This window comes from Cynocephalus volans, chromosome 1 (assembly GCF_027409185.1).
Source record: "Cynocephalus volans isolate mCynVol1 chromosome 1, mCynVol1.pri, whole genome shotgun sequence".
NCBI classification, from domain to species: domain Eukaryota; kingdom Metazoa; phylum Chordata; class Mammalia; order Dermoptera; family Cynocephalidae; genus Cynocephalus; species Cynocephalus volans.
In genome coordinates, this window is record NC_084460.1 from 160,373,698 (window position 1) to 160,391,350 (window position 17,653).

The 17,653-nt window shown below is 34.1% G+C and overlaps 1 protein-coding gene across 1 annotated transcript in view; it reads right to left on the bottom strand.

The window, feature by feature from the left end:
* The window catches only part of ROBO2 (roundabout guidance receptor 2), a 600,911-nt gene that overhangs the window by 125,165 nt on the left and 458,093 nt on the right, over positions 1-17,653 (bottom strand). Inside the window, exon 8 of the mRNA XM_063077978.1 lies at positions 2,333-2,457. Coding sequence (XP_062934048.1) covers positions 2,333-2,457 — 125 coding nt within the window. The remainder of the gene's footprint in view (positions 1-2,332; positions 2,458-17,653) is intronic.

Sequence of the window (17,653 nt, forward strand, 5' to 3'; positions counted from 1 at the left end):
TAATTGGCATTATCAGCACATATTGAGGAGTATGGACCATTAAGTCCAGGCTCTTAACACTCTCTACCCATAGATAGTCGTAGATCACTGTAAAAATTGGATACGGGAGACAGTAAGACCAATTTATTTTTCCTAATATCCCAATTTATAATTTCAAAATTTACAATTTGCTCGAGCGTTTCTCTTTTGTTCTCATCCATAGTCTGTCTCCCTCACTCTCTCCCTTTCTGGTAGGAGGGAGATAGGTGAAGGGAAGAAAACTAGACCTAAGATTATAATTGAATCAAAGTACCTCACTGGAAATTTTGTGTAACCTTTAGAAGTAATATATCTAGAATTACATGCCACTTTGTCAAATAATAGAAAAAAAAATGCTTAAATGCTTTTGACCATTTTTTTTTTTCAAAATTATTAAAAAGAACAATGTAGCACATTTAAATACTATATGTTTACTGGACTACAGGACCAATACACATTTTAGGTAATATCTTGTATCGAACTCGGATCTATTTTAGGAGATGTAATTTTCATGATGCAGTCTCTATAATAAGATACATCACCATGGACTTATACTGGATTTAAAGTACAAATGCACAGTAATCAAATTACTTTACGTCATTGTATTTTCTATCAGTGACATAATAACATTGCATTTGACCTTCCAAATGTGTAAAGCACTTTTACATACAAACTAACTTATTCATGTAATCTTCATAACTCATGTGAAATAGAATGTATTATCCCTTTATCTTAGATTAAGAAAATGAGCTTCAGTAAAGTTAAACAGCACTACAAAGACTGCATTTCATAAGGAAGAAACTGGCTTTTCAATTCTCTCCTTTTTCAGTGTGAGTGTGCGTATGCACATACGTGTTTCACTCTATAGTGTTGCTTTACACTCACTTGAGAAAGGATTTTTTAAGTGATGAGTCAAGAAATTCCATGAGTAGAAATCTATTTTATAGTTACTAAATCATAAAATAGATTTGGGAGTTAAAGCCTGGAACAATTCTGATGTGGAAGAAGGCAGTGGCCATCACCTTCCCTTGTCTCCCCATCACTAATTTCCCATCCCACCAGTCACAGGGGAAATGATTCCAACAGGGAGAGTTCCAGAAAGGAAGGAATTCCATTTGTTTATCTAGAACAAATAGTTAAAACTGCTAGCTTGGGGGTGGTACATGAATGTATAGGAACTCACAACAATTAGAAATGATGGCTGGGCAGAACTTCCTAATGCCTCAGTAACCAGAGAAATATATGCAAGTTCTAATTAACAGGCTCTCTTAATGTAGCTTACACATTTCCCATCTCTCGCAAAGTTTTTAGATTTCCTGAGATTTTTAATAATGTTTTCCATTATTTCCAAGGAAATTCTTCTAGAAATTGGACTAAAACCAGAAAGTGTTGAGGAAGGCACCAGTAGATCTTTTCCTGGGAACTCTGTGTCTTGTTTGGGATGGTTCTGGAGAATCTAGAACAAAAATGTCCCTAGGTCCCTCAGTAATGCACAGATAAATTCTTAGGCAGAGAACACAATTTCTGAATCTAGTTTAGGCTGGAAATTCCACTCATTGCCTCAGAACCTAGGCACTAAACGCTTGTCTAAATTTAAACCAAGTTCTAAAGGAGAAAAATTATGTATCCAGTTGACTTTTTGCAGAGACTCTGAGAGGCCATGTTGCCCAGAGAGGTGCCTGGAGAGGACAAACCAGGACACAGCAAAGACAAGGCAGGTGCTGTTTCCTTCTGTTATATAAAGTATTATTTCCTGTCTACCCATACTGTGAAGGAATCCAGAAGGGATGATGAAAGAAAAGTTTTCTTCTACTTTTAAATGAAAACATGCTTAAATTAATTATTAAAAATCCAGAGTCATGTATACTGTCTATCTAAGAGAGGAGATTTAAATTGGGGTCTAGGTCAATTAATAACAGAAATATTTTTGACTGTTTTTCATGTGCCAGGAACTGTTCTAATCCCTTTATATGTACTAAGTCACTTAATCAAATTATGCAATTCAATGCAAGAAAGCAAAATTATGTATTCCTTCAGAGATTTTAAATAGAGTTTTGGTTGGACATTTTATAATTTTTTTTACACAGCTTTGTATTTATTTTGTGTAAGTTACACAGTTAAAAATAATAGCACTAGCAAATAAAGAACGCTGTACAAGAACAATTGACTCCCACTTATTTTGAAATTCACTGGTCTCTTTTTTAGAAATAAAATAAATTTAAAATTGATCACAAGAGGGGCAAGGCAATCTTTGATTAGAACCAGACAGGGGAAGTTCAGAGATTTCAGAAAAGCAGTCAAGCCTCACACTCACCTGGCTGCCTTCCTTCTGCCAAAAAACAGCTGGCTGTGGGTTTCCTTTCGTTTCACAGGGAAATGTCACAGTTCGACCTTGAGCAACAATCTGATCTCTTGGCCTAACCACAAACTGTGGAGGAGCTATAATTTAAAAGGAAAGAAAGTGTGTAAATATCAACCACTGACAAAGACAAAGATATCAAAGAGAAAATCTGGTACAAGGGGAAATGCTCAGTGCCAGAGAGAAGCTACAGTTTATTTACTTTTATGCATGTCTCAAAACACAAACAGAAAGGGGAAAGAACACTCCATCAAATGAGGGGAAAAGAGGAAAGTTAGTAGTAGACATGTTTTACTTGTTGTGTATTGTAATCCCGTGGCCTAAATACCTGAAGAATAAAATAGATTTTTCTTTCTTTTTTTTTTTTTTATGATCGTAACATTTTTAAAGGAAAATGTGGTTTCCCGATTTGGTTCTGCTTTTTTGAGTAAATAAAGATAGAAGAGAATCACTCCATTATGCAACCATCTCCTTCCTCTAAAATCAATCTATTGACAAACATTGAGCACTCCTAAATATTTTTAAGATATTGTACAAGGCACAGGACTCTAAGAAGGCATAAAATATGATCCCTATCCTTAATGTGCTTATATTTAGAATTCAAGAGTTGAGGGGTTAAAGAGATTGAAGAATTGAAAACATGGGAATTATATATACAAAGGTAGCTAACAATATACATAAATGTATTTAAATGGTTGATTCAATTTAATTCATTTCATTTAGATAGATAAGCATTAGTCAGATAATTACTGTGTTCCCCTACTGGGCACTAAAGATACAGAAATGGACAGCTTCTGTCCTGTAGCCATCAAGGAGCTCATAGTCTAATAAAAAATAAAAAATGTCATGACAATGAAAACAACAAAAACAAAAGTAAACCAACAATTATCTAAAACCATGGTAAGAACTGATAGAGGTGCACTCACAGCACAGCGAAGGAGCTCTTAAGTTATACTACATACAATACATGAGATAGGGCTTCAGGAGATAGAGATCCCTTTGTGTTGTGGTAGCTGTGAAAGGCTTTGTGTAGGAAATGGGCATTGTGGGAGCTTTGAAGAAAGGGCAGCATTTAGATAACTGGAAAAATGAACACATTCCAAGCAAGCAGCTTACTGAGCAAAGTACAAGAAGGAATAAGACATTCAGCATACAGTGTGTATTCTGGCAGAACTGGAGGGTTCAAGTTACATAAAGACAATTGGCTACAAAGGAAGGCGTGAGAAGGCAAACTGAGGATTTCATAATGATTCTTTCTAAACTGACAAATGACAGATATAAAGCATAATTTTTGAAGCTTTAACCCTCTAATGAATGGAATATAAGGGCCTAGAGGGAAAGAGGTGTTTAGTCAATAAAGCAGAGAGTCTGGCTTGGAGATTAATAAAATGGTGTAGGTGAAAACAATGAGTAGCTCCAATAGAAAATAAAAGGATGGAAGTAAAAATCCTGAGAATGTTCAGATTTCAATTGGGGCATAATGATAGAGAAGACAGTGAAAGACAGTATGCAGTATAACTGCAAGCTTTCACAACGACATCTTCTTCATTCCGGAATCCACTGCTGTTGAAAAGAAAACACCATGTTTATTCCATGACTTTTCTAATCATCTGTTTTTACTTTAATTAGTTACTTATGGTAGAAAACTGAGACCAAGAGAACACTTTAAAACCAATTCTAATTTTTGGAACCTGGTATACATGGCAACAATCCTAAAGTTTGAAATCTAAAGAACTCTGAAGATAAGTGATGTCTTATAAAGGCCTCCAGAATTCTTTCAGTCCTTCAGGAGTAGGTAAATACAGTTCCAGGAATGCAGTAAACGTAGGTTAGACACCAGCATACAACCAATACTCATTCTTACAAGGACGCTAGCATAGGAAAAGCAGTAGCATTTTTTCAAAATTGACTTATGTTTCGGTGTTCTAATATACTGCCTCCTAATTCGACGCATCTAAAATGTAACCCAGAAACAGAAGGAATAAATCTACTAAGTGAAATTTTCTTCTACAACTATAGATAACAGAAGACTCATTCTAACTGTATGGAGAACCCAGATTTATGGACCTATTTGAACAGAGTGTGGTTTATGTTGCCTTGCATTTTCAGATTACTTGCTTCTTGCAATCTTCTTGTTATTTCTACACAATTCTACTGAATCAGCAGATATACTGATTTTTGTTCCATGTTTTCTAATAGAAATGATAGTTTAAATCAGTGTTACAAAATTACTTTAGGAAAATCTCTTAAAACCCTTACAGTGAACACTTTTTCGGTAGAGATGTGAAACTACCAGGTATTTGTACCAAAAAGACTTAAGGTTGGTCTCCATCATTTGTAATATTCTGGAAAAATTATGCTATAAAAGATTTAAGAATCAGTGTATAGTTATTTACTTCTTCATAATCTTATGAAAGAAAACAATAGTACTCATATGAACACGAGCTAAGTGAGAATTATCAAGTCATTTAACTCGCATCTCATTATCAAAAATTAAAAACTGAATTCAGTCAAAACCAGTTATTCAACAGCCTTTAGTAAAAGTCACACATTCAGCTTATCAGTTTGTTTGTACTGCTTTGGGTCAGAAAGGATTTAAACTAGCTCACATAACTAGATAGTAAACCTTAAGTGCCAGATGCCCTATACAGTCCTTCTTTATACAATTTTTTAAATGTAATAACTGAGAACACACAGGATTGAAATAATCAAATGAAACATCAAATGAAAGCGATGAAAACATATTTCATAGTTTTAAGCATATAATTCTCTATATTTCTATCTACTTCAGGAAAATTAACATCTGGACTTTAGATATAACTACAGACCTTCTTGAATTTGATTTTCAAATTTCTGAAAATTTTTTGTAGATGAGTGACTTTGCTAAATGCTTTTGTAATTGAGATTCTGAAAGTTTAACACAGCTGCTGCTAAAATACAGTCTCCAAAATAAGGACTGGCAAATGACCACATGTATGCACCCACTTTTCTGAAAAGATATGATTCATCCATTCATTCATTCAAAATGTACTGACTGACTACAAATTTTGAGACATTCTTCTTGGCACAGAAGATGGGAAGCCAAATAAAAAAATTGTTCTCACCATATGGCAGAGATTTCTAAGTAAATATATAAATAAATAAACAGATACAGCAAAATATGATTTGTGTAATAATAGAAAAATGCCAAGGGCATTGGGGAAGAGAATGGAACGAAACCAAATTTGACCATTTAGTGAGGAAATAAGAGGAAAGATACCAGGAGATGGCTACACTTGAGCTGCGTTTAGAAGTAAAGTTAAGAGTCCACTGGATGAGGAAGGGAAAGTTCACACAGGGCAGAGAGACGCAACACTTAAAGCACACAAGGCAGAGACCTGAGGAATTGGATTTGTTAGGGGAGTATATAGTTATTTAGAGTACAAGGAATCTGGGATACAGAAGTAATATAGATAGGGCCAGATAATTTACGCTAAAGGATGTTAAAATTTGGTCCTGAAACCTATGACAATCTGTTTAAAGATGGTTTTGAAAGAAAGATATAATCAGATTTATGTTTTGGAAAGAATCACGTAGGTGATGATTGGAGAAATGGCAGAGGTAAAGGGTTGGAAAAGCTTATTAGCAAATTGTGGCAGAAAATCCAGTTGAGAATTGTTATTCATAATAACTGATAATAATTGTTATTCATAAAGAGAGCATTTCAATAGAACTCTTAAAGATCAACGAAATTCTGCAGTATCACAACATACCATTTACCACTGATGCCAATCTAAAAAGTGCATGAAATCGTAAATTATTAAATTTTTAGTCAATAACAAAATGCTATCAGCATCTGTGTTCTTCACCCTATGAAATATCTTTTCATGTGATGTTTATTTATATCATACTTTGATTCTGAGTTGTTGTAAATACATTATAATTATAAGGTATCCAATAGCTTCTTGTCACCAGAACGTAAGCCAAACTGATCTTGCTGGAACTGGAATTAACTCATTAGTTTTAAAGTTTTTTAAAAAAAACAAAACCTAAAAATGTTGAAGCATTTAACAATGCAAAAAATTGAAAGAGTAACAAGTGTCTGAAAATGTACATCCTTTCCTATTGTCACCTGAAGTTGGGCCAGTAAAACGAATTGCATCCATCACTTTTACTTTTGTAGACTTTCTTTCTCTGCCCAAGATCTATATTGCAATCTTCTGTGAAGGGATATCAACTGAAGGAATTTATTTTTGAGGTTTTAAAATGAAAAACTGCATCAATAATTCTTCTGATAACACTTCACAGTTTCAGTATTTCTGTCAGGTGGCAATGAAACTGGTTTAAAAAGACAGCACTTTGCTGATGACCCCGGTGGGAGGGAGTAGACAGAGGTGGCATTTTATCAACATGGCGCAATGGCACAAAGTGCTCTATACATAAAATGGATTTTCCATGATGGCTCTGATTAATTATAAAAAAAACCAATTAGGTCCTCAAGATGACAATTCAAAACACACATTTAAACCCAATGTGTATTTAAAAAATTGAGTTATAAATCCAGAAGAATACGCTGATTACAGAAATGGCAATTCTGCTATATGTTTCTATGACAGAAGACTATAAAAAATGTATTTATATCCTCTCTAAAACCTAAAAGCATTAAACAAGTCTTTTGTAACTATAATGTAATAACCTACTGGCTTAATCTGTCAAGTGATTATACCTTATTGCTCATTTCTCGTTATTGCTGAAGCAAACAAGAGTGGCACAATTCAGTGTTTAATCAACACAAGTGAAAAAACAATAGTTCTATGAGAAAAGTATGTTGTGTGATTTCCAGAGAAGTAGGCCTGAAAATAAAAAGGTCAATTAAGATTAGAGGTCTGGGACAATTCACTTGATTCTGCACTTTGAGAACTTAAATACAACGTGCAGTAAATTAGATTTGATTTCTGCTAAATTATGCTTTGATACTGCATTCTGTCCAAGCTGGCTTCAATCAAAGTCATGCTACAGCTCTGTTATGCTAATGCCTGCTGGTGAGCGTGAGTGGGTGACATGCAAATCAGGCGGCTGAACATGAGTAGGCAGCACAGGCCATGCGTGAGGTGGGCTTGGAGATGAGGGGATGGGAGACCTAAAGGTTAATTGCATCATGTTCAGAATTGTTTCTACAGGGAAATATGACTTTCTATGGCAGCTATGAACATGGAGATATCTGTGCAGTAGTTAGGGACATTAATAGGTGATACAGGATAGCTGCAGGTACACTCAGCTACTCTTTCTTCAGTATAATTTTATGCCTGAATAAATAAATTTTTTGGTCTGTAATTATAAACATTTTGAACTTTGCAACAAACTCAAGTAGAAATTATTTTTTTTTGCTGTTTAATATAGTTGCTTGTTAAATGTTAATATATTCTGCAAGCGTATTTAAAAAGCATTCTTTTCCCCCATTTTCTTTAATTAAAGATTTGCTAAGTCACAAACTGTTTAATAGAAGAGTAACTAACATTAATTGAGTGTTTATTAAGTGCCAGGGACTGGGTTAAACCATCCACAGGCACTATCTCATTTAATATTTTAAAAGCCTAAAGTTTAACTGCTATCATTATGATGCAAAAACTAGTGAACTGAATCTTATGAAGGGTACATGGCTTTCTTAAGGTTAAAGACTCAGATAGGAGGGAAGATTTGGCTTCTAGTTCATTCCAATGCCATAGTTAGACTTAATGAACACTAAGTTGCTAAATTAATTCAGTTCACTTCAAACCATAATACGAATTAACTGAAAATTTGTCATATCTAGCTCCAGAAGAAAGGATAAGAATTTTATGCTATAATTTTTATGCTATAATTTCCAGTATGATATAATATTTGAAAAATTATGACATAATAACTGATTTTATTATTAAAGCAGCATAAAACCCATCATCTTGCTCTTTCTATACTACCTACAAGTACAAACTTTCTTAAGTACACTTTCTTCAATTCACTTTTTATTCAAAAACTTGCAGTGCTTTTCACTGCATTGCAATGCAAACCTACAGTGTTTGCAAATTATTCTCCTGGTGTAGCTTTTTGGCTTCCATCAGCTGACCCCAAATTTTACCATCTTGACACTCATTTGTCCCCAAACTAGTTCCAGCATTTCAGCAAACCAGTCTACTTTCACTCACATATGTATTTGCTCTTTCGGTTAGCCCATCCTGATATCTATTATCCTTTGATCTATCTTGTCAACAATGATTAACCTGACCTTGTACTTGTCCTACGTTCTTTCCAATTTAAGATACTTGCCCTTGCTTGCATTGCCTTTCTATTTTTTCCCCCTGCCTATGTGTCTTGCTTCCTCAGTTCAGTTGTAAGCTGTTATTGGTAGAGGGTGCAGTCTATCATTTTGCACTGAAATAGTGTCTTCATTTGGCCTAGAAAAGCCCCAAACAGTGAACAGTAAAGGAATGCTTTGAAATAGGAAATTGAAAAAAAAAAAAAAGAATTCTTGATCTAAAGTGAATAATGTTTTTCCATCTCATTATACCTGATGAATATGACACATTCCCACCAGTGCCAGTGGCTCACTGTTGCACTAATTTGGACAAAGGGAAGTCAAAGAAAATAAGTTGTTGGAGAAAAAAATCTCCTGACCAATTCTGATATGCCCTTTTGTAGAAAGTTCCCCCCTACACCAAATTAAAAATTTATGACCCAAATCTATAAATGAGTAGCCACCATCCCAGAGTAACAAACATAAAGAAATAGAGAATTGTATAACAATCAGTCCTAGAAGTTCCTGCAGAAAAAAAAAAAAAAATTAGTTATAGGCTTGCCTCCATCAGCAAGAAGCAAATAGTGAGAAGTTATTTCATTTATAATGAAATATAGACCAGGAGCAAGAGATGAATGTTTACTCAATTTGTAATCAGGACAGGTTGGCTTCTAATTGATACAAAATTGTTTCTTCAACTTGTTTAATTCTACTTAATTTTTATTATTTAACATTTCACTTGATTTCAAAAGAATTTCTGTTAATAATATTGGAAACACATACATAATGTCATAAAAATATTTAATTTGAAGCTTATTAACACAATTCATCTCAGAGGAAGCAATGCATTTATAATGGAAAATACAAATTAGAGATATAGGATTTAAAATAATCATTTTTATGAGGCCATTTAATCACATTTTATTCATTTGTCACTATTTTCAAGGAATATAAATGATCAGATTGCTAAATTACCTACCTTTCCCATTAAACCTTTTTCTTACTCAGTCCATGGCAAATACTATTCTAGGCGAGTAACATGTTTTCCTTCCCAGACAGAAACTTACTTGTAGCTAATATTAAAAATTCTTATCCCATGGTAAAATACTAAAATCTGTACCTTTTCTTTCATCAATAATCTAATATATATGCTTTTTCAATGTCAGGAAGGAAAAGAAAAAGTACTAAATGGTTTACTGCTTTCATAAAAATGAAAAAGCAAAGTAAGTAAAGAAAATAGAATGACTGTAATGAATTACAGTCCTTAGATTTTTCATCTATCTGGACTATGTATTCTACTCTCCACCCATTCAAGGTCTCACACATACATACAAATTGCATTCAATCCTTATCTGAGTCAAGACATGCTGCTGTCATGCAGCTATTACTCTCTACGTTTCTGAACTACTCTTATGAAATTTGTTGGTGTGGGAACATTAATTTTGGAAGGTTCATAAAGTATCTGAAACCCCTAAAATAAACTGTATAATAATAGAAATGGCCTTCTAAATTGCTATGTACAGCAACTGTGAAAGAAATTCCAAGGGAGGTCAAAGGCACTGAGTTCACTGTGGTATTGTGACACACACCCAAAAAAGTATGCCTATGGTTTGCAGTGATGGTTCAGACTGTCTTGTTTCTTTTATAGTCACACATAATATGCCCCTCCTTGAAATGGAACCACGTAAAAATCAAAATCAAATAATTCTATGATTATCTAGAGTGGAAAGAATCCTGTGGAAAGAGTAAACTCATTTGGTTCAAAATATCTTGCAGTTTTGGATCTCATGGGCAAACACATAAAAGCAATGTTATAATAAACAGCTATAAGCACATTGTCATTTTGTACTTGCGTCAGTGCCTTAACATGTTTTTTAAAAGACAACACATTACTGGAAAACAACACAGTAATAAATTTGTGCTAGAAATGAATTTAGTTGTTGGTTGGCACTTTAATTCATAATACTATTCAATTACTTAAAAAAAAAATGTAGTGGTTTTGTTTTGTAGTAGCATATGAGGGTACTAAGATAGCTGACCTCTGAACGTCACCTCCTACCAGAGGAGATGCACATGAAAACAGTCAAGCATGTTACACTCTGATGAACACAATAAGTGTTGTAATAGAGTTCCTACTAGCAAAACAAGAGTAACTTAGTCTGCCTCCAATAGTTGGAGAAAGCAGAGAGAGAGAGAAAGAGAGTGCAAAGGAGTTTGATTTGTTCCTTTAGATTGAGTACGTAAGGAAGCAAGGTTGGGAGGTTGTTCCTCACAGATGGAAAACCAGGTGCATTATGTTAGAGATATGAGCATCCCAGACTGCACTAATGCACCATTACCTTCACCCGGCTTCCTCGTTGCCTTTAGCCATCTACGCCAGACTGCTCTTTTAGTTTGCTTTTTAAGCTGAGGGATTATGTTAGTGGAACCATGGATTTTTCCATGCAAATGGTGTTTACTGGCTTTAGCAAGTCCACTTTAATCCTGTAATGGTATTTCTACATTGCAATAGTTTACTCATAATGTAACTAAGTTGTTCACAGATAATTTTAAGCCCTATCATGTTTCAGATTACTAAAACAGATTTCTTTTCACACAAGTATATAGGACATCATGTAACTATAAGAAATCATTCTGAGATTCAACATGCAAGTTTCATAGAACTTTTGAATTATGCATAGTTATGAAGTGAGAGAGCCCTAGAGAAATATGTCAAGATTTTAAACAAATTCTGTCCTTTACCAATAGGTAGGTTTGCTTTTCTTCTTGACTTCCTGACTAAAATACTAGAAATAAAGTAATAAAATTTTGTTTTCTTTAGGGAACTGTTAGTGTGCAAGGGAAATACTGTTAACTTAAAAACTAATTTCTAAATAAGACAATATTTACATTATTCCTGAAAGAGGGAAAGAGTAGTGAAAAGAATTTTTTCAAGATCTTAAATTACTAAATTGGGAAAACTAGACTTCTCATATCTGGAGTAGAAGGGGTTGTAAGTGTGGGCGTGAGGAGGAGAAAACTATAGCTTAAAAATGGCTCTTCAAGTAAATGGTGAGACAAGACATCCATTTTCACTCACTTAACCTGTCAACTTGCCAGAACTGTCACGTCAGCACTCCAGCTAAACCACAAAGGCTGATCACATCCCATTATCTCATTTTTTAGGGAAAGATTGCATGAAGATGCCAATCAGAAAAGAAAAGAAAAAGAAAAACTTGCGACCAAGGAACAAATGTACTGATGCTGAAGGGTTGCTTAGTTAACGGAATTTTAATATGCAACTGCAATGTTTCTTAATAACATTAATTACACGCTTAGTAAGTCACCATCCTAACTCATTAGTGTCTTCTTTTTGTTGTATTTTATCTCCTACTAGCAGAATGGGGAATATGTGATTGGCCTGTTACCATTAATGTTGCTTAATCTTTTTATAGCAGTATTTAAAGCTGCTTGCATAAACATTTTCTAGGCAAGTATTACCTATGTATGCATGTGTGTGCATCAATTAACTGTACCAACATTGGTGTGCCCCTACCACATGTAAGTGTTATGCTAGACCTAGAAGCAGCAGAGAGATAAGTAGAATGATGTATTTACTGACAAAAAGATAATAGCTTTGTAGGGTGGATGAAAATAATATCCCCAATAAATCTGGGAAGCAATATGCTGTAAGAGAAATTTAAAAAGGCATTCAGATATATTTTAACTGAAAATTTAATTTAATTTGCTAGTTTATATATTTTTAATGAATCTAATTATGTACTGTATCCTACAGCAACATTTAATATCTATAAATGTAGTAATTCAAATATCATGCATATAACATTTAGATGTAATGCATACCTTAATATATATTTTATAGGATATATATCATTATGTCTCTTTCTGTCCACAGACTGCTGTAACTTATGAAAATGAAAATGTTTACTTTCTTAGAAGGTGTGTCTAAAATGTTAATGTGATGTATTCTGGCCACTGCCAGTGAAATTTCTTAATGCTAATCTCATAATACTGTTTTGAACCAGAGTATTTATACTATTCTGATATTAAAATTTACAATACATTAATTTTAAGTACTAAGTTAAAATGCTTAGTATTTATATTATTCCTATTTGGATAGACTCCAAAATTAATGAGTATTTAAACTTTTCGATATTTAGGTTAAGATAATGGCATAAAGGCTGATTGCTCTACTTTTCTCTACAAAATACAACGAAAGAAATTAATAATATGAAAAACACTACCATAGCCCCAGACTGTGAATTATGAAGTACTCCTGCCAAATACACAAGTCTGAAGGACTATGAGGAAGCATACTGACACCAACATATCTAGCCTGAATAATCCTCTATCAATACCAATTTCACAAAAATTATCTGCCAGCATCATGAAAGCCCATTCCATGATCCTTTGATAGGAAGAAGATCTAGAGTCAAGAGTGAGACTTGGGAAATATGAAACATGACTTGTAGAAAACTGGCTAAAATCCAGAAGGCAGGGCAAGAATCACTGAAAGAAAGAAAAAGCATGTCTACTGTGGTTGGTAGAATTCTAAGTTGGCCCTCAACCTTCATTTCTCAGAGTTACTCCCAGGATCATGCTACGTTACAAAAGGGATTTTGACAATATGATTAAGGTAACTAATCAGTTGACCTCCTGACAGGGAGATTAATCAGGTGGACCTAACCTAATATCATAAGACCTTTAGATCAGGAAGTTTTCTTTAGCTGATATCAGAAGGAGAAGTCAGAGAGATGCAAAGCACACAAAGGATTCAAGGCACTACTGCTGGTTTTGAAGGTTCTGGTGGCCTTGTGAGAAGGTTGGAGAGTGACTTCTAAAAACTGTGCATGACCCTGCCTAGCAGCCAAAGAAACAGGGACTTCAGTCCTACAACCCCAAAGGAACTTAATTCTGCCAACAACCTGAATGAACTTTGAAGTGGTCTTCTATTCTGGAAAATCTCCAGAGAAGAGCTCATCCTAGTCAATACCTTGATTTTGGCCTGAGATTCTATGCAGAAAACCCAGTTGAGCCTGTCTGGACTTTGGACCTATAGAACTATGACCTAATAAATGACTGTTGTTTTAAATTGCTCAATGTGTGGTGATTTTTTATGCAGAAAATTAACATACCTGAAAATCATCTTTCTTATGAAGTAGGGAGTATAAAGAAAGATGAGGAGGAGATTTCATCTGAAAATTCAGAGAGCTTATAAAAAGGTTTGTTGTGTATCATCAGTAACAATAGAATACTGAGAAGAAAATGACATGCTTTTTGACAAAATATTCAAGACAACATTCCAAGTGGCTACTGAATGACCCTGATTCTTTCCATTTACTCTTCTCCAAACATGCAAACCCTAGTCTTCTGCAGTTAACTAGATAAGTAATAATTAGATAGGGACCAACTCAGAATCTACTTATAACAAAATAAAGCAAACTATACATTAAGTAATTACTTATTTAATTCATAACAGAAAAGAAACATAATCAATTAATCAAAGGCACACAAAGAAACTATATCTTCCAAGAATTACCCAAAGAAACACAGACATACTTTACAATAAATAGTTGTCCAGAGTCTAACTGTAATTATATGCAACAGAGTCTCTCTTTAAAAAAAAACAAAAACCAACTCAAAATGGGCTAAAAGACAAGCGGAAATGAAAAATATCTTGTAAGGGTTTAGCAAAGAAATAAACAAAAGAGAAAAATTTAAAAAGGAGAATGTATTGTAGAAACAAGAAATAATAATAATAATGGGAACTGAAGAAGTCAGGGAGGTAATAAATTGGCATGAAGAAATCATACAGGATGAAGCAAAAAGGATGACTGGAAAAAAAAAGAAATTTTTACAGAGAAGTTGATAAATAGGGAATTTAGACAAAGGAAAACCAACATTAAGCAATATATTTGTAGAAAAGAAGTGAAACAGAAAAAAAATATTCAAAGATAAAACAGAAGAAAATGCTGTTGAAGTAAAGTAAATTAAAGCATGAATCTGCAGGTTCAAGCAGCTTGTTGTATCCTAGGAATATTAGACACAGGATGATCAGCCCCAAGACACAACTCAGCAAAATTACTTAGAAGAAGGAACTACATGGGCATTTATATAGTATAGTAAAGGGCATTCCAGCCAAGCAGGAAAAAACTGTTTTGTAAGCTTCAGACTTCACTACCATTCAATACCAAGACAATGAAACATTTTCACTAAGTTCTGAGTTGGGGGGGGCGGGTGGAGTATGACTCAATAATTTTATGACTAGACTCCACTACAGAGCCAATCTATAGACACTGGCAAGCACACAAGGCTAAAACCAGACCCTGAGAAAGAAAACATACTTATTTTTCACTTGAAAAATTACCATTAGCTTAAGATACTTTAAATATTTCACATTATGGAAATTCTGTTGGAATATACAAGAGAAAACAGAATGCATTTTTTAAAACTTATCATTTAATCAAAACATATGGAGCAATGGAAAATGTAATGCTTAATAATAATTAAGTGAGACTCTGCATAAAGTAGCTAATTAGTGCCAGGTGCAGGAAACATTAAGAGCTTGCAGGAGTGTGATGATCACCTCAGGTAACGACGTGTCCAAAGAAGAAGAGATGTGAGGAATAATCTAGGTCTCTTCCAAGTTGCACTCAGATCATCTTGTGCAGAAAGTGCATCTCAACATGATAAGGTTCATACACAATACCTACATGTTTTCTAATTTAAAACATAACTGAAATATTTCCAATATTAAGTTAAATTATATATTAACTTAATATAGCATATTAAATTTTCCAAATTTCAGTGATGGGTGGGGGATGAGAGTGTAACATTATTCTTTCAGTAATACCTGATTTATAATTTGCCCTAAATGAATCTTTCAATCACTCACTGTAGTGGATTGAATTATGTTCCCCCAAAACTCACTGAAGCTTGAATTGTGTCCCCCAAGTTTTATGTCCCACTGTGACTGTTAAGAGGGTGGGAAATTCTATTACGGTAACTGAAAGGTGGAGCCTTGAAGCAATGATTGGATTGTAGGACAATGCAGTAGTGAACAGATTAAAAACGGTGGTCAGGGGCATGGTTCTGAGGGCTTTAAAAGAAGAGGAGAGTCTTTCTCTCTCTCTGCTCTCTCTGCTTCCATCATCTTGCAATGTGAGACCCCTGGGTCACTGCTGCCACCACCAGATGGACTTTGGACTTCCTGGCCTCAGAAACTGTAAGCAATAAATTTTGTTTTCTTTATAAATCTTCCAGTTTTAGGTACTTTGTTATAAGCAACAAAAACGGACTAATACACTCACTTTTTACTGGACTTCTTGGTGGCCTCAAGAATAAAATGCTTTAGAGTATGCTAGAACTCTAACTCCACTTCAACTCATAAAACAGAACTTTCAAAAATGAGGAGATACATATTTTTTTGTGTTTAGGTAATTAAAACATTGAAAAAAATATGTCCTTAAAGATTTGTTTAGGCTAGTGTCATCTTCTTTAAAAGGATAATTAAAAAACGTGCAATTTTGCCAAAAACATTTATTTCTCAATACTTATAAATTCTTGTGTGGCCAATTATATTCTTCTATCATAAGAAAACATACTTTCGAGTTACCAAATTAAAAAATACCGAGAAGTTTCCATAAAGTTGTGTATCATCAGTTTGCTTTTGATATTTTAAACAAGTTCCGCCCGACATGCTCAGCTCCTAGTTTCCATACTCGAGGCTACCAGCAGCTAGCATATGGTACACAAGGTATAAAACGAAGCAAGACTCAGCTCCACAAACAAGGCAGCTGGTAGATTTGACAGTTCTTTTCCAAATTACTCATCATGTTTTGAGTTGCTGCTAGGAAAAAATGTGTTGCCCATCTCTAAAATAGATGTTCTTTTTTATTTTTAAGCTTGGAAAAGGCTTCAATAGAAAAATAAGACAGATGGGTATAGGAAGCAAGATATTTATCCCTGTTTAGACCATTTTCTTCTGTCAGTTTCCTAGTCAGAAGAGTTTTCCAAATAAACAAATGAATATTTCAGCATTCATAGCTAACTATGTCCTAGGATGTACTTTTGCTTTTTTATATAAAGAATGCCTTTGGAACAATAAAACATCAGTCAAAACCACAGGAAGGGTTGGTGGGTTTTTAATTATCAAAGTAGCATTTGTCTGGATTCTGTGGTAAGCAGCAAAATATGGAAGTTGGATTAAAGGGCTCTTTGTGAGATGTTGGTGACGATACAGACGAGTAAGTGTTATCTGGAAAGTACTTCCCTCCAATGGCAAGTATGTGACTGTCTACCATCAATAATGTTTCCCATACCGGGGATCCTCTAAATCAAGTCTTCCAAGAATCTCAAAAGAACAGGCCAGAAGCTGTTTATGCCAACTGTGGATTGCATAGAGTTGCAAATATTTTAACTCAAATATGGTTCTTAAGAGTCATCCATTTGGACAAAACTGCTGGTTTGGGTGTTTATAATGATTTCTAAATGGGGCTTTCCACACACACTGCCAAGAAGTTTCATTTGGTACGAATGTAGTCATTTGTTTCTATAAGTATTCTAGAATGTGCATTGATTTCTACTTTTCTTTCAAAAGCTTTAGACAGAAACTACTCTCAGAATTTTCTCTAAACTTTCAATACTTGGCACATATTTCTTCACATAATTTATCTTGAAATTAAAAGCTGGGTTTTCTTCCCACTTTATAGTCTACTTTGTCGAATGCCCTTTTTGCAAATGCTAAGAGCTTCAAAATTGAAAAATTTGCTGTTTAATGCACTAATAGATATGAGGAATAATGTAGTTTTTCTGTGACTCGAATATTTAATTTTTTATTTTACTTGACTTGTACATTCTGACTCTACAGTAAAAGTTCAAGTATCTATAATTTCTGAATTAAAATTGATGTCAGAAGTTGACGCAAAGAAAAAGCAGGCTAATTTCCTCATTATGAGTCTCTTCTTTGGTAAGCTGATAAAAACATATCCAACATTCAGTTTCCAAAATTAATAGTAGTTGTCAAG